Source organism: Sciurus carolinensis, chromosome 7 (assembly GCF_902686445.1).
Source record: "Sciurus carolinensis chromosome 7, mSciCar1.2, whole genome shotgun sequence".
In the NCBI taxonomy this organism is placed as follows: domain Eukaryota; kingdom Metazoa; phylum Chordata; class Mammalia; order Rodentia; family Sciuridae; genus Sciurus; species Sciurus carolinensis.
The window spans coordinates 154174999-154192902 of record NC_062219.1 but is presented as its reverse complement, the minus strand read 5'-3'; the positions used below and the strand labels follow the sequence as shown (position 1 = coordinate 154192902).

Here is a 17904-nt window from a genome sequence, read left to right as displayed (position 1 = left end):
GGCTCAGGTCTCCCAGAATGGAGTTCTGTGCCCTTGAGCATCCTCCTGGATTATTAGTTCTTTCAATAATGATCATAGTCCTGCTAGGTATGAAACACTGGATACTATTTTCCACAAGCTAACAATACGAAGTAATAATAATAATAAAACTTGTTCAGCACTCAATATGTTCGTGTATTCTAAGAACTTCCAATATTAAATTAACAATGATAGAAAATAGGAATAGTGAACAGCAAATAATGCTTACCTGTGCTAACAGGTACTGTTCCAAGTGCTCACTTAATCCAAACAACCACCTTTGAGGTACACATACACCCCTGCTATTTCTTTCTAATTACAGACACTAGGTCACATGGAGATAAGACTTAGTCAAAGTCATGTGGTGAGCAAGTGCAGTGGAGACGGAGCGGCCACCTCAAGCCTCCACTCAGATCCACGAGACTTGGCTGGGGAGAGGCTGAGCAGGAAGTGTTGCAGCACCATAGGAAGATGGAATGGCTGCTGGCTGGCTGATTCTTGGGTGCTGGCCCTGGTTCATACTCTTTTACATCATTAGAGTTTACACGATGCTACAAAAGTTGGTAGAAGTGTGATAAATTCAAACAACCAGCTTCCTACCCAAGCAATTGCTGTACTTCACTCTTCATTCATTCCAAAGAACAAAGATGGCATCTTGTCCCCTAGGTGATCGCAATGCTGCTTCAGTACCTGGCTGTCTTCCTTCCGGGTCATCCCATAAATAATGGTGTTTCTACCATAACTGATAGTTGTCTCGGCATCTGGTACAACACCACAGGGCGGTCCAGCACACACTCTTGGTGGGCTCTAGGAGAGACTGACTCACACTCTCATTTGCATTCTCTAATTGGATTTGGGTCACCTCAAGGGCACATCATTGTAACAACAGTTATCCCATACGGGGTGCCCACTGCATGACAGGCATGGGTAAGGTGCTTTTCATTTATTATCTCATTAAACTCTCACATCAACACTTCAGGAAGAATAAATATCCCCTTTTTACTGTGATAGGCTAGAGTCGCACCAAATTCCTCCTTATTAATTAACAGTTGTTTGAACTTGGACAATTTAATTGATATGTCTATGCCCAATTTTCTCATTTGTAAAATGGGGACAATAATATTGGCATCTGATGCTTCTGTGAAAACTAAAAACAAAATAAGCTGATATTCATAAACTGCTTTACAAAGTACCTGGTGTTTATTCAACCATCATAAGTGGTAACTACCATGTTGGGGAACTTGGTGATGAGATTCAGACTCAGAGACAGGAAGCAGCCTGCCCACAGTTACAGAGTCTCCCACAATGACTTTATGTTCTACCCTCCAACCCACCTGGTCAGCTGGGACTAGAATGGTTTTTCAGGACTAAGCAGTAATTTTTTCCCATATGGAAGGCATGAGCTAAGAAACGCAATTAAAATGTAATTCACTTATGCTCGACCTACACAACCCACTCTACCTTCACTTTTGGCTGGAGTAGCACAGAGGTGTCCTGGGCAAATCAGATCCAGACTTTGGTTCTTGGACATGAGCTCTTCTCCATCTTACTCTTTGCTCAAACATCTATGTCAGGGTGACTGATTTTTATATCAGGATTGCTGGCAATTGGAGTAAGTAGAACAGTCATCGGTAGCAAGGAGACCTTGCTGCCCCAGAGACTCACAGATCCATGAGGTCTTAAGGAACCTCGGGAAAGACCCAGACATATACCACCAACTTCCCTATAAATGACCACCATGGTCACACTCATGGACAGGACTCTATAGCAAAATGGCAGCATGTTGCTCAGGAGTGTCCACTCGGTACTAGTGAGATAACAGCACACTTCTTAGTTATTCACCATGTTTCACATTCACTGGTTAGTGACCTCACCACTAATGGAGCACCACTGTGTGCTGTGCTCTGCTCCAGGGCTGAGAGCACAACAAGAAGCCTGTGGTCACCAGCACTAGTTCAGAGCATCAAGTTTCGTGCTTGCATTTACTTTGACACACTGATATTTTACGTCAATTCCAATGTGCATTGTGGGTTACATGTAACATTTACCTTTGAGTAAAAATGTTGGAAATAGCTACACTCATAAATCCAGGGTCTAGCTTATTAATTTTCTGAAAATACGGCCTCCATCTGCTTTTCACAAAGAGACATTAGGTTGCTCTCGTAACATAATTCCCTAAGGAAATGCCCGTTTTATTTTAATCAATAATATTGAATGTCCAAGTCATATGCAATGGTGGTCCCTTAAGATCATGCTGGAACTGGAAACCAGTGGCCATGTAGCTGCAATGACTTCACAGCAACGTGCAAGATCTAGGGCTGTGATGCTGGTGTGGACTTACTGTGCTGTCAATCAAGTAAAAATGCAGCACATACAGTTATGGACTGCGCACAGAATCTGATAAGAACAACAATCCACTGTTACTGAGTGTATGCTTATTATATTTTTGTCACTATTTTAAATATAGCCCTATTTTCCTATAAAAATAGTATTTACTGCAATGCTGTAAGCCTATACTGTCAGCAGCCTGCTATATCTTTTCTTTCCTGAGAGTCTCTTGATGTTATCAAGAAGCCATGTGGAGTGATTGACCGATAATGCCTGGTTTGTGTGAGCACCCTCTGTGATGTTCACAAACCAAAAAAAAATACCTAATAAAGAATTTCTCAGAACGTATGCTTTGAGTAAAGAAGGTGATTTTCTGCTGTTTTGTTTTGTCTTTAATGATCACCAGTTATAGATCTTTCCAACCTCCACAGCTGCTGGTGTTAAAGTTTGTTTAACTTCATTTATTCATTTATTGTCGGTAAGTTGTTCCTTATACCAAGTTCCATTTGAAAGAGACACTGAAAAGACAATGTCGGATCAAGTAACCAAAAGACATCCACCACCTCAATGCCCTCATAAGATAGGTGTATTGATCAACCCAAATAAGGTGAAGACAGCCCCGTTCGCCCTTCATTACTAAGCAGCTAAGCAGATGGAAAAGGAGAGGTGACTACTGCAAAAACGGTATCCAGGCCTTGCAGAAAGCTCAATCTCCCAACTGATTTAATGCAAGATTCCCGTCGTTTTTCATGGGGAATCACAGCCCAAGGACAAGTCAAGAAAGGCACGACCCAGAAGGGCACAGCGGTGACAGGTACCTCTTTCATCTGGACACGGACAGGGGCGTCCCCGGCGGCCACCAAGCGCTGTTTCAGCCTGCGCATTTCTTCCTCCACGACCGCATCCTGCAACAGCCACATAGGCCCACGTTAATGCCGAGAGCCAGCGCTGAGCACGCACAGCCTGGCCCCCTGTGCCGCGCCAGCTGGAGAGCAGGTCCCGGCACATTCAGAAAGACGCTCTCGTGTTGTGGTGCGTGGCACGGCGCTGGACTTCAGCAACCCACCACCTACCCCAGTCTGCCCAGGTGATGTTTATAGTCCGTGAGTCACTAAAATGCAAATGAAAGAAGCCGAGAAACTCACGTGCTGAAAGAATGAACTGGAATACCATTATATACTCAGCTGTGAGGAAAACTGCACTGTAATTAATATACAGATGTTCTTCCAAAAGAACTCAGAGGCTTTCCATTTTTAACTAGAAAATTCAGTTTTTGGCGCTCCTTGGCTGCTGCAGGGCATTCTCTTAGTCTTCTCCTTGTACCCTCTGGGAAAAGCATAATTATAATAGGGAAATAATGAAAGACTAAACCAAAGAAATAAAATCATTGCTGGGTCACAAAGACGTCATCTCTCCCATCAACAGCCATCCCCGCACATTCAGTACCTACTGTCCTCAATGCATTTGGGGGGCACTGCAGGGAACATGGCAAAATGACCAACCCTGAAGAATGAATTCTGATGCAAAACTGAGGGCACAGAATCCCCAGCAATGACAATTCTAAGATCCCATCCTCGCTGCAATCCACACTTAATAACGTCTTAATTCTTAATGGTACCACTCAGGCCTGGTCCCTAGGCCTCTGGTTGTGAGGGCTGGGAAGAGATGATGCTGGTCACTGACCACCCCACCCCCACTGGTGTTGGGGGCCAGGTGCCTCGGAGCTGCTGGGAGACTGGATGTGTCACCTATGCACATGCATACAGGAAAGTTCTCTGGTGACCTGGTACCTGCCCAGGTCTTCCCCTTTTCTCATCTGCTGCTCTCAAGAATAACAGTAGAAAGCGCAGAGAGTACATTGTGCTGAGATGAAGAACTCACGTGGAACACCCGGGGCTCCGCTCCAGCGCCCCGTGGCACAGAGATCCTGCAGCACCAGCCCAGCACCACCCAGCTGAGCCCAGGGCAGTTGCTTTCTACTGAGCAGCTACCTCATGCCAAGCACAGCAGCAGCCCCTGGTAACATCGTGGTCAGCAAAATGGGCCTGGGGCTGTCCTCGTCACGGGCTGTGGAAGACTCTTTGTCCTGCCTCCCCTTCCACTGAGACCTCCCTCTGAGGGACGTCCTCAAAAAGTGAGGGATGGGGGCAGGGGCATGGTAGAGAACAGCAGCTGCCAGGCTCTTACACAGGCGGCATCTCCCGAGTCTTCAACAATGGCCGTGGCAGGCAGGAGAACATCATCGCACCTGCTCCCAGCCTCCTTGCTGGCCCCAGGTTTTTTCCTCTCTGGAGAATTTTTTTCATCTTATGTCCCAGCTTCTTAACGTCGAGCTCCTCCTCCCCACCTTCCCACCACCGGCTGAGGAGAGCCTTGGGTTTTGGGTTTAGGTTTTCATGGTCCTGACTCCAATGCCCAGTCAGCCCTGCCCTTTTCAGCTTAGGCTCCAGCTGTTCTGTTCACTTCTGTGGTTCACGTTTCCCAGGACCTCGACGCTCTAGAGGATGATGCCACCTCTGCCTTCCGGAGCCTGGGACGTGAAGAGGGCCCCCAGGTCATGACGGCAGCACCTGTGGCTGTGCTCAGGCACACACCTCCTTCTGACCAGCCTCGGTGACTCGATGGAAGAGAGTCAAGGAGAAAAAGCCAGTGTCAGGCTCCCTCTCTGAGGATCTGAGACTCTGTCCTTTCATTTTACTGATGAAATAAGCCAAAAGAGTGACTTTCCCCGAAGCCAGACAGAACAAGACAGGGACCAGCACTTCTGCTCCCTGATCCAGGGCCCTCTGCCCCACGGAAGGCAGCACAGGGAGCCTGGCAGTAAGTGGTTTATGAATGAGAAATGGTTCAAACAAAATGCAAGGAGAACTTGACTTGCTTGGGGAAGTTTTCAGGATAGATTTTAGCAATCGGCTAAAGAACAGGATGCTTTAAATACTAGAAGACCCTGAAATTTGAAGTCCAGTTCTTGAAAAGTCAGGTGGCACCATGGTCAGCAGAAGTGAGTCTGTGCTGGGGAGGACCCGAGCACAATTGCAAGACTGTGGGTCCCAACATGGGCGTCCTGCCTCACCAACTGCAGGAGGTGGGTGCCCAGCGAGCGCTTGAACAGTGAGGCAGAAAGAAAGGCTCTGAGCTAAGTTAAGCCGTTAGACCCCCTAATATCATTTCAATTTTCCATACTCTCAGCACTGATGTGAATACCAGAAATATGGGAGCCGCCAAGCTTCATGCCAAGCAACCGTTCGTCTCCCCGTCTGACCATACACAAACTTTCATCAGCAAGTGTAAAATAAAACTGTACTTTTTTTTTTTTTTTCCTTTTCACCTCTCAGCTTTTGCTGGAGGGCATTAGCATATGATAAATGACCGCACAGATGCAGCAGGCAGGAGGAAGGACCTACACTTTATGGAGGTCCCAGCAGGTGTTAGATGGGGAGAAATACATTTGCTCCAAATACACTGCAGCAAAGGGGAGTTTCTATGTACAAAATTAGAAAGTTTGTTAAGAAAAACAAAAGATGGCTTCTATAGGCGTAGCTATTTTTAATTAGAAAAACAGGCAAACCCAAAGTGCTTGCATTTGTGATGGAGATAATGCATTAGTCAGATGGACTGTGCTCCTCACACCAGGGCCATCTGCTACATTAATGGCTTTGGTCTTGTGTTTTAGAAACTCAAAATAATTAAAATCCAAGGCCTTGGACAGATTGGCTTTGTAAGTACATCAACCAAATGTGTTTGCTTTATGATTATGAATAGGGAATAGTCAGAGACCTAGTTTTTAAAAAATGAATACTTTCTTACCTGAACACTTGCTGAACAAAAAATACAGAAAAAAAAAAAAAAAAAAGACATCATAACATCTCAGGTGAGAAAGAAGGACATACCACCTGGATCATTTATCTAAGCCAAAGTGAGGGTGGTGGGCCCCAAGGGCACTGTCTGTGGTCACCATCTCCCGGGGTAGGGTGGTGGCAGGTGAGACTTTAGGTTCATCTGGCTTGGCTTGGTAAACTTGCTCTCACAAACTGGAATCTCAGCGACAGATGTGTTTATTTTAGATCTGAAAAACTTTTGAGTGTTTAAGAGAGTAAGCATCAGTCATCCCATGTTGTGAACTTGGTGGTGACTCTAAAGCAAAGAAGATCCAGAATAAACACTGGGAAAACAGAGGACTCCAGAAGACACCAGGTCATCAAAAGAACATGTGTATATCCAGTGCTTCCACAATTAAAAAACACTTCTCATTTGTGTGGTCTCAAGACAGGGAGGTTCAAACATGATTATTTCCACTTTACGGACAAAAGAACTCAGGCCCGGGGAGCTTAAATGGCATGTTGAGGTCACATCATACAGTTGTGATTGCAGAGCAAGAATGCACACAGGATTTCTGTGTCCACGACAATCGTCATTACCCCACCACAAGTCTTCTCTGAAGTGGGACTTCAGAGACAAAGAGCTACACTTTTCCCCTGGAGAAGGTGAACAGGTCTCCTGAGATTGCAAGCTCTCCCGTCTACCAGGTTTCCCCATGTGATGTGCATGGAGCTAGACTAGCCTGTCCAGTCTCAGCTCTACCATTGTGTGTTTGAGTGTTGGGATGTTCAACTTGACCAGATTAAGGAATACCGAGAAAGCTGGGGTGGCACTATTTTGGGTGTGTCTGTGAGGGTATTACCACAGAAGGTCAGCATGTGGGTCTGAGTGGACTAAGTGGGGAAGATCTGCCAGACCTGAGGGAGGGCTGGAGATGAAGCAGGCAAGCCGCAGAGATGACATTCCCCTTCTCTCTGTTTCTAAGGGCAACAGTTCCTTCAAGGTTTGCTGAGGCCTCAGAAGGAGACAGCTCGAAGGGTCCTCAGCCTAGAGCAGAACTTATGTGCAAATAGCCACTCGCTCCCTTGCTGAAAGTAAGACATGCCCAGTTTCAACCCTGATATGATTTTTCTCCTTTCCTCTAAATCACTAAAGCCCAGAGCCTGTTGAAACCTGTGGAGTTGCAAGCCTCTGGAAATTGAGATATTAGGCATTGACCATGTCATTTTGAAGTTTGGGAGTTGAACACTCAAGACTTTAACAGTTTTCCTCACACATGCCTGCTGGCATATGGCATCTGGTTCCTGGACCACCCTGAGCCTTAGCATTCACAGACAGAAGTGGGAGCCTTGCAAAAGCCTGAAGGGACTTCTCTGTGGCTGCTGGCATGCAAAACTGAAGTTAGGCAAGGTTCCTCAGCTCTCCTCGTGGCTGGTGCAAGCAGTCATAAAGGTAAAGACTGTGTGCTAAAGGTCTCACCAGAGCAAAGAAGGGGTTCAGATTCCTGGCACCTGCCACCCCTTCCACCTCGTAGGCAGCACAGGGAGACAAAGAGTGATATGGACAGAGAGAGCTGAGACCAAAGCCAAACTAAGACGGGTGAGAAGACTGTTAAGAGATAAGAAATGAAGGACTAAAAAAGGAGAGATGAGACAAAGAGAGGAAAAAAGAAATAAAGACAAGGGGAGGAGGAACCAAGAGAGAGCTTTGAGAAATAGACCAGTGGGAGAACAAAAGAGGAAACAAAGACACAGAGAGCTGGAGAAACAGATGACCGAAAGATGACAGAGGGGTCAGAGAGAAAGGTAAGAGACCATGGGAGATGAGACCCATGAAACTGTGAGAGAGACAGACATCAAAAGAGAAACAGAATGTGGAGACGGGTTGGCTGATGGAAGGAGAAGGCAGCCTCCTCTCTTCTGACCTGGCCATCCCGGCCCCACACCCCACCCATGTGCAAAGCTTCTGGAACCTTCCACCCGACTCAGGCATGAGAATGAGATATACGTCAGTCTTCCTGAAGTCAGAAGGTGAACTCTCTGTACCTCACTGCTGTGCCACTGTCCCTGGCACTGCTCCTACGACCACCAACACCCCAATGGAGCCTTCTCCTGACCACACCCACTCAGACTGGCCTCAGCTCCTGCGCCTCATGTGAGCTTTGCCTCTGCTGTAGGCAGCAATCTCCAAGAGTTAATCTACATCTCTTGAGGCCAGATTTACCATCTGGGACATGAATGCCTGATAAGTGGGATTACATTTCTGTCTGGCTTCTCTCTGGTTTGTCATTCCCTCTTCTAATAAAATGAATAATGGAAAAATGATTTTAACTGATTTGCCATTTGCTATCAAAGGAGTGCCATATGTACTAAACATCCAGAACCCCAACACTCTTTTCCACCTTTGATCTTGTGAACAAAGTAAACCACCCTATCTCCAGGTTTAAATCCATTAGCAGAGGCATAAACAAGGACACGTTTAAAACAGTTGACTGAGTCTTCAGTTAGGATCTCTGAGTGCATGACAGATGTTACAGTGACCAGCATGTTTAAAGTTACAGTGGCATCTTTTGTATAACCTGCCTAAATCCCCTTGTGTTGCTAGGAGAGGGAGAAAAATCACATGCATTTGAGGAAGAAAAGAGGTCAGATGGGATTAACTGGTACAAATCAGCACAAGACCTGGATGCTTGTATTTCACTAAGAGACATATAAATTGATGCTCAGGGTCGGAAGTACTTACATCTGTGCCCAATTTCCTCAACATATGGTGAAAGAAAGCATCGAGCTCCTTCTCTTCTATGTAGCCTTTTTCTAAATGTAAGGAGATAAACATAAACCATTGTCACTACATAGAATAACATATGATGGCATTTATCCTAATTTGCTTTTAATCTCACTATGTGTAAAATCCCCACAGACATAAATTTTTGTTATCCCAATAATTAAGTACCAACATGGACCTCCAGCAGTCCCAGATGTGAACACTGAATACACACTCCAGAATAAATGCTTCATGCTAGCGTTTATATTAGCGTTTGAAAACCAAAAGCTCTTAAATACATGAATTTAATGAGTAAACACGAGTTTTAGAATAAAATCCAACTGAAGAATTTTGAAAGCTCGGAAAAAGAGGTAAATATAGAATCCTAGTTTACAGGTTTAAACGCACATTTTAGGTGCTTTATGTTTCTTTAATTATTAGTAAAATCAAAGCGATCTATCCTCAAGAACTTTGTCTGTTTGGTTGGTTGGAGTTTTTTGGGTTTTGGTAGAGGGGAGTGAATTTGAAAGTTGATGAATTCTTCCTCCGCTGGAGCGAGCCGGTGCGCGGAGCGGGAGCGGCGTACCCCCAAGACAGCACCCAGAGGGCTGGCTTCTGAGGGCTGCACCTGAGCGCACCGCCGGCCTCGGCCGCACGTCGCGACCTTCGTCGTGGCACGTACGAACGGCGAACCCTGGCGCCTCGGTCTGGGAAGGGGCAAGTGCCTCCCCGACCCGTCTCCCGAGGTTTCCGAGTGTGTCGCACCTGCTCGCCTGGCGCCTGTGTCAAGCCGCAGGTGGAGGATTTCCTGCGGGGAGGCCCGTCCACCGCCGGGACTCCACACCTGGAGGCTCAGGGGCTCGCACTCACCATCCGCGTCGAAGCGCTGCCAGACCTGCCAGAAGCCCGCGGCGTCCCAGCGGCCCGCGGCCGGTGCGCGGGCGCTGTCCATGGTGGCGAGCAGGAGGCCGGCACCAGCACCGCACGCCTGGGGAGCGACTCCTCAGTCTGCGCCCCGCCCTTCGCCTGCCGCTTTTGTTCTGCTGGGCACCTGCCGCGGGGCGGGCTTCAGCGGGGAGGCGCTGCTGGCGCCGGGGCTGTGCTGTCGCGGAGTCCTGGCCCCGACGCGCTAGCTCGCCGCCCCGCCCGCCCTCGCCCGCGGCGCCAGAGCCCCTGCGGTCCGCACGGGGACGCGGGAGGAGCGCGGTCTCCCGCCAAGGCTCACTGCCTTGCCCTTTAGCTTGTTTGTCAAACTCAGAAGACTCCCCCTTCCGTTTGACTCACCTTTCAAACTCGTGTCTCCAGAGGGTTTCTAGAGAAAGCTGCCCTATTTAAAGCTGGGGAGAGATGTCAATGTCAAGCCTTTTGGACCTGATGATCTGGACACACGCTGAGGTGGGGAGGTGGGGGAGAAGCCAGTGGACAGCGATTATGAGTCCTGATTGTGTAGGACATGCACCCTGCTGTGTTATAACGCAATATGAGGACCTGCAAGTACGTGGAGATTGTGCCTGTCACTGCAGATCAAAGTGGCCTCATTAGGATGCTGGAGGAAAGACAAACCACTGGGCGCACTCTCCCAGAAAGAGGGAGCGCAGACCTGTTGGTGGGCTGCAGACTCCTCAAGTAGAAGGCTTCCATGCCGGCTTTCTGCTCCTGAGAGCCACGTGAAAAGCTGAAGCCAAAATCATTCGAAGGAACAGGGAGATTTCCAATGATTGGAAATGTTCAGAATTTGGAAGGCTTCTGGGTATGTCTGTTATCCCAGTGACATGGGTGGCTGAAGCAGAAGGACAGCAAATTCAAGACCAGCCTCAGCACTTTTTAAGATCCTGTCTCAAATTTAAAAAACAAAAAAACAAAAAAGGGCTGGGAATGTGATTCAGCTGGTGTAGCATTAAACCAATGCTCTTTGAATCACTGTGATTCAGTGGCAGAGGAACCTGTCCGATTCCTAGTACAAAAACAAACGAACAAAAACAGTGAGCTACACAGATGGACTTTGACTGTATCTATAGAGGGAGCTTCCATATTGGATAAGAGAGGTGGGCCAGAGATATATCTTCTTTATAGCACTCTGACTCTGATACTAGTATTCAAAGTGGTTTTTAAAAAGCACACATGCATATGCCATCTGAGAGTCATGAAAAGAACATGACCCTCATCATCAGATAGTCCTGGGCCAGGGTCCAACTCCACCACTTGCTAGCTGGACCACTAGTTCTCATCTCTCTGAGCCTCAATTTTCTTATCTATAAAATCAGAATTATAAATAATATTTGCCATGAGGATCACGGTCACACAGAGAAATGCACAATGAACTATGGTTGTTATAGCATTGTAGGTAACAAGGGGTGACTTTGTATATATATATACATTTACATACACATCTGTATATATAGAGAGAAAATAAGTCTGAGAAACTTATAGTCAAGGAGCCTAATGCCTAATGAGAGAGAATGATTACATGTAATGTTTTACCCGGGGAGTCATTAGGTAAAAATTAAGAAGATCAGAATAAATATGAATTTCAGATACAAATAGTATAGAACAAAAGCTCTCTGGGCTCTAGGCTCAGCCTGGCCCCTTACCAACTGTGTGATATAGAGAAAGTTACTCAGAAGCCACTTTCTTTCCTGTAAAACAGGGATGACCATAGCATTTTCCTCCTATTTCTGTAAGAGGGTGAAATGTGCCATTTTGTACTCTTGACACTGCACATGCGAGATCACTCAACCGAAGTTAGCTACTGAAGTCAAGAGTCTTCCATACGAATGCATTTGGAAGAAGGTGAAATACACTTCAGAGGTTTTGAGGAGCATGGTTTGGGCTAAAGGAGGGGAAAGGACATCATCCCCGGTGGGAAGTGCCAGGTGCAAACACTGAAGAGCCAAGCAGGGAGGAGAGGGGCTCACAGTATGGGCAGTAACTGTGTGTGGCCCTGGGGAACTATGGATATCTGGTCCAGCATCAGGCCAGAAGATGGTCTATAGAACTCGGCAGGCTGATGACAGCTCTTGTTTTCTAGTAAATAACAGAAACAGGAAAAACAAGGCAAACATCAAAAGTAATGATCAAGATCTCAGATAAGGCAAGAGTTAAATAAATGAAGGCAAATCTCTACAACAGGATGTGTGGCATGCACAGAAATCTTGATTTTTGAAACCCAATGACATAGATTAAGAACATAAGGTTAAGAGAAAAAAGCAAGCTACAGAAGTGTACATACCGTCTGACCCAATTCTGTATTCACATCTTTCGACACGTAGGCAAACAAAAGAAAGGATATACATCAATGGTATCAGTGATGTTTTTCTCTGCAATGAGGAAAGGGAGGCTTGTAGCTAATTTTAATTTTGTTGTTTATAATTCTTCTATTTTAAAGTCTTCTATGGTAAGCATATAATGCTAACTATCATGATTTTTTGAAATTGAAAATGTGAAAGCTAGTGAAAGGAGTCTAACTACCAGACCTGCTCTTCTCTGCACTGAGAACAACCAGAATTCAGAAGTTCCAGCAATCTGGTATCTGGAGATTTCTGAATAGCTGAGATTTCCATTCCATGATTCACTTTATTTTTATGCAAATACCTACCCTGGCACAAGGTAGCTGCTGTTGAAGTACCTTACAATCCTCATATAGATGAGATTTCTTTGAGAAAATCATTCAAATCCTTGACAGAGAAGAGAGCCTTTAGGAAAGTGTTTAGAGATACTGGATAAGCAGGAAACACATTTAAGACTGTCTCCCTGGTTCCCCCTCATGAAAATGGAGTGATGGGGGTGGAGGTGGAAGAACCAGAGATATTTTTCCTGAGACCAGAGAGCTCAGAGTAAAGTAAATACTCAAAAAACAGCAAGAGGCAACTAAAGATACACTGTATAGTTTGTGGATTCATTTAGAGAGTCTAACTTAAATGGTTTGGGATGGGTTTCTACATCGATCTTTTTAAAACTCCCTCTCCCTACCCCTGCAAGGATGATATTGGAACCACTGGCTTGTCTTTTGTCTCTAAGCTTCCTACTGCTCAAATTTGGGTCATTTTATTATTTGAATATGACTTCTCTGATGGAAAATCTGGAAAAGAAAAAGACATAAGGATTCAACATTATTCTATGATTCATACCCCATCTCTTCCCAAAGGGATTAGAATTTTTACTTATAAGTCATTCTGGTAGCTTTGGACAATTGATTGTTCAAACTAGGGACTAAAACAATAGGTTTTTCTTTTTTCCCTACTGATTTCATTTTCTTCTACAATCATTTCCTGCTTTTCTCATTAGCATAGTTAATTGGCGGTTAGTTGTACAGAAAGAGCAGTGGTCTATAATTTGGAGCATTGTTAATTAATCGTGGTGCATGCATTTATTTCTAAGCTAAAATATCTGCGTCTTTTTGGAAACTCAGAATGCTATTTCTAACTGGAAATATAAACCATGATTTCTGTGGCATTATCTCCCAATAGTTATTGAACATCCAAACTTGGTAGATGCCTCATAGTCTATGCAGTAGACCCTAGGATTCAAAGACAGCATTGGTTTAATGCTACACTGGCTCCAAAGGGCAAAGGAAGGAGACTACGAGAAATTGAACTGTGTTTATCATGAGGGATTTAACACTGGAAGTACAGCTGATGCTTAAAAATATTCTTTATTATTTCCTTTGCAACAACACAAATAATAGCTCATTTAAATAATACAAATCAGAAGCTTCAAAAAAAGATTGCTCCATAATTTTACCACCAAAGAAATTCAACAATAACAATGTGTTAGTATATGTCTTTCCAGTTGTTTTTAATATACAGAAAAATTGGATTATACTGCTCTGTAACTTGCCTGTTTCACTTGATATCCTGAACCTCATCATTAACTGTTCTCCTATGCTGTCATTTTAATGATAGCATTATAATTTATTTAAAATTCTCTTTTTGGACTTTGTTCTTAAGTTTTCACTATGAACTAAATGTTTGCACACTCCATAATTACTTCTTTGGGATATAATTCTAAAGGCACAAGTGCTGGGTTGTAATACATAACATTTTAAAGTCTTTAGTACACATTGTTAAAAATAGACTCCATCCTGAAAGATTTGCTAAGAGGAGGCATATGTGTGAAAGTGAGTGACCCTCGGTGGCTTGTCAAAACCTCCTGTGGGCTCTGTTTCTGAATGTTGATTTGTAATTATGTGTTCTTGATGAGCTGATTTCTTCATCATCCCACAGTGCCCTTTGATCTCTTATAGTATCTTTTGCTCTGTTTCATGTACTATTATTACAGGTGCACTGCTTTCTGTTGTAGTATTTGCTTGATATCATTAACTTCATCCATTTACACTGATCATTGTGCATGGTTAAGGTGTGTCTGTAGAATATTTAGATATTTCCATTTATTAGAACTATTGATATATTTGGATATATTTCATATTATTTTTCCTGTCTTCTATAACTTATCTGTATTTTCTTTCTCTACTTTTTGGTTCAGATTTTTCACTTGTTCAATTTTTCCAATAATTAATTTAGAGGTTACATGTTCACTTTCTGTTTTCATTTATCCCACAAATATCAGTGTGAAAACTTAACTTTAAAAGTAAAAATTAGTTAATAAATTTTCAGTCCTCCCAAGTAACTTAAAGCCTTAGAGTACTTTAGAACAGATCACCACATCTCAATTTATATGTCATTGTTATTATATATTTTTGGTGTATTTTAATGCACATATTATAGTTAATTTTTTGTCTGGTAATATTAGGTTTTCCCACTTCCTCACCCATCGTTTTTGCTTACCTAGTCCTTCCTGCCTTTCAGAAGTTCCATCTGGGGTTACTTTTATTCTTTTTGAGAAACATCCTTTAAAATTCCTTCTACTGAGCTTCTCTTGAAGGGAGACTCACCATTTGTCTGGGAATTTCTTTATTTTATCCTTGCTTTTACAAATAGTGTTGTAGTTACTGAATTCTGTGTTGACAGCTGCTTTCTCTCAGACTCCTGACATTAGGACCCCCCTTGGTTTCCTGGACTTTTATCTGGATGCTGAGAAGCTGTCATGGGTAAAGACCCCTCTCCAAGAAGCATCCCGGGAGTTCCTAGTCAGAGACATAACTCGACTCAGGACCAGCAGGGGTCTTGGTAAATACAATGGAAAAGAACTTCAGCACCCATCAGTCAGAGGCATAGACAGAGGTTTACATAGGAAAGTAGATACAGTCAAGGCAGAAAGGGGGCAAACTCAAGAGAGAGAGGCCTTCCAGGTAAAGCAAGGAATCCACATTAGTGGAGAATGTGGGCCACCTCCGGAAGTACAGACAGCAGCCTGCCGGTGTGGACTGGAAGTAGTGGGGTGGTCATGTTTAGAGCAGGAGGCTGCCAGGAGATGGACTGGGGTGCAGGCAGGGTGGGGCTGCACCGTGTCCACTACTTTTCCATGCACCTGCACATTTTTTCCTCATGTTACCAGGGCGTGGGTCAAGGACACAGGCCAAGGGAATGTCCCTCAGGTGTTCTGGGGCGCTCTCTGCGTCTCAACAGTTCATGGGCATTTCCTGTGAGACTCAGTATCTCTCTCCCTTTATCCCAAATTTCTGCCTCAAAGTCAGTTGTTGGTCATCCTGTCGTTGCCTTGTGGGCCTCTGTCCTTTGCTTTGGCAGCTTCTCTGTCTTTGGTTTTCTGTGATTTCAGTACAGTGTGTTCAGGGATGGGTTTCTTTTTATTCATTCTGCTTAAAATTCATAGGGCTGCTTGAATTTGTGATTTGGTATTTCTCATTAGATCTAGAAAAAGTTTCAGCTAGTTACGCTTCTGGTTCCCTCTTCTTCTCTCCTCCCTCCCTTTCCTCACCTTTCCTTCTGGAATTCTGATGGAAGTGTGTTCCTCTTCCTCACCCTGAGCCAGGTGGGTCCCCTTCATGCTTTCCCTCTCTCTCTTCTTTGTGCCACATGCTGAATAGTTTCATAGTTTCTTAAGATTTGTCTTTACTCACCAATTCTCAGCACAGATGTATTTAATTATTAGAGTTCTCATTAAGTAAGCATTTTAACATCATCTATTTTCTTCCATTTAAAATATGGATGATTGTATCTCATGGCTCCTTGTTTTCTCATGTTTTCCAATTTATTTCTTTATATTAAAGTTAATATTCTTTTTCTGATAATTTCCACCTTGGAAGGTTGATTCTTCTGTTTCTCTGGTATCTGTCACTAACAGTGCCTTGTCTCCTGGTTCTCCTTGTCTTTCTGATTCTGAGAGTACATGCTCACGTAATTCTTGGAACTTGGTGGAAGTATTTCTAAACCTGGGTCGAAGGTGAGTTTCTAGAGAGGATCATTGGCTTACACCAGGTGCCTGGGCATTATTTGTGAGGGAGATGTAGCAGGGCCGAGGCAGCCAGGGCAAGAGGGCAGGTGAGGAGGTCAGGGCAGGACAGACCAAAGGAGCACGGAGAGGGTCTTCCAGCAAGTCAACTTCCCCAGCGACAAAAGCGCTCGTAGACGCCAGCGGGGGACCCAATCTGACAGGCACGTTCACACTCATGCTCCTAGGTGTGGCATCCAAGGGAAAAACTAGAACAGACGTGTGGAGGGGGTTGGGAGACACATGACACTGGGACCAACAGGGAATAGTGAGGAGAGTGTGGCCGGCGAGCAATAAGGAGAGAAGGGGCTCCAGGGACCACAAAGAGAACCAGCCCAAACCTCCCTGCCTGACCCGGGCTCTAGGGCCCTCCCTCTTCAGGGAAGCCTGTCACTGCTGCTTTCTCAATAAACCTGCTGCTTGCTTGCTCTTTTGTGTCTTGTTCTTCAATTCTTTGCTGAGCAGAGACAACAAAAGCCCCCTAGTCGGTAACATTGCACAAGGAAACTTTCATGTCAATTCACAGACGGGGTTTTGTTTTGTTCTGGTTTAATACACGCAGAACAAACCTGGGCAGCCACCTGGTTGGAGGGGCAGCCTGCTGTCAACAGGTCTGGTAAAGACAGCCAGTTCCCTTCTAACCGTCTGACCATTTGCACCAATTTCCAGTGTGGAGACTGGAGGGTTTGCTTTCTCTAGATTTCTCCAACTTCGGGTTCTGATGTTATGAGGTGAGTCTCGTGTGAGAACCCTCTGTAGGCTTCGCCTCTTGATGTGTAAAATCTGAAGGACAAGTTCAACTGGTTCACAAAAACCCGCAAAGCACAAGTCAGACCGAGGGCATTCATCTCCCTGCAGTCCTGCTGCACGCAGCTCTTGGCTCCTTAGTCTCCTTTATCAAATTGTCCCTGTGTCAATGTATTTCCAAGTTTTGAAAGTGCCTGCCCAGCATTTAAAGTTGTTTTTCAATGGGAGGGTCAATCAGCATACCTCCCCACCATGTGTCAGAAACTACTCTGTCCTCAATGCCAAGACTTCTCCTTGAAATTTCCATTTCTATCTGGGTAGAAGTTAAAATTAAAATTTTATTTTCAGAAATCACAGTGCTTACCATGACAAAATGTTTTGTGTAGCCTGTCTTCCTTCCCTCTTTTTTCTTCATTTTTCCTCTTTCTTTCCATCTCCCTTTCTTTTCCTTCCTTCCTTTTCTCCCTTCCTCCCTTCTTTTTTCTGTTATTTTTCAATTGCTGAAGTTCTTCTACCCAGGGTATTCCTTTTGATAATAGTAAGTATGAGCCTAAGGCTCAAGATAAGACAAAGGAGAAGAGAGGGATTGATTAAAAATAAAAAGTACGCCACACAAGCTCATGGAAATGGCGAATAACACTTGTGTGATAACATCTCATCTTTGTCAATTCTTAAATTCAGAAGTTTTCTTCTTACATTTCTCACAAATCTTTAATGACTGGAATAAAACAGGTGAGTCAAGGTGCAAAAAGAAATAGGTACAGTCACCAGGTAACCCGGGCATTTATAACTGCTCTACTGTTGCTGCCTACAAACCCCTGCTAGGAGTGAGGTGTCAGCACTGTGCCCACACATGAAGTCCTCTAAATGGGAAGGCGGGGT

General features: G+C 44.6%; 1 protein-coding gene across 1 annotated transcript in view; it reads right to left on the bottom strand.

Annotated features, from left to right (window-relative positions):
• The window catches only part of Scgn (secretagogin, EF-hand calcium binding protein), a 33863-nt gene extending 23963 nt beyond the window's left edge, over positions 1 to 9900 (bottom strand). The window contains exons 1-3 of the mRNA XM_047558941.1: positions 9799 to 9900; positions 8908 to 8978; positions 3165 to 3251 (exon numbers count right to left, since the gene is read on the bottom strand). Coding sequence (XP_047414897.1) covers positions 3165 to 3251; positions 8908 to 8978; positions 9799 to 9880 — 240 coding nt within the window. The 5' untranslated portion in view covers positions 9881 to 9900. The remainder of the gene's footprint in view (positions 1 to 3164; positions 3252 to 8907; positions 8979 to 9798) is intronic.
• Positions 9901 to 17904: the final 8004 nt, after the last annotated feature.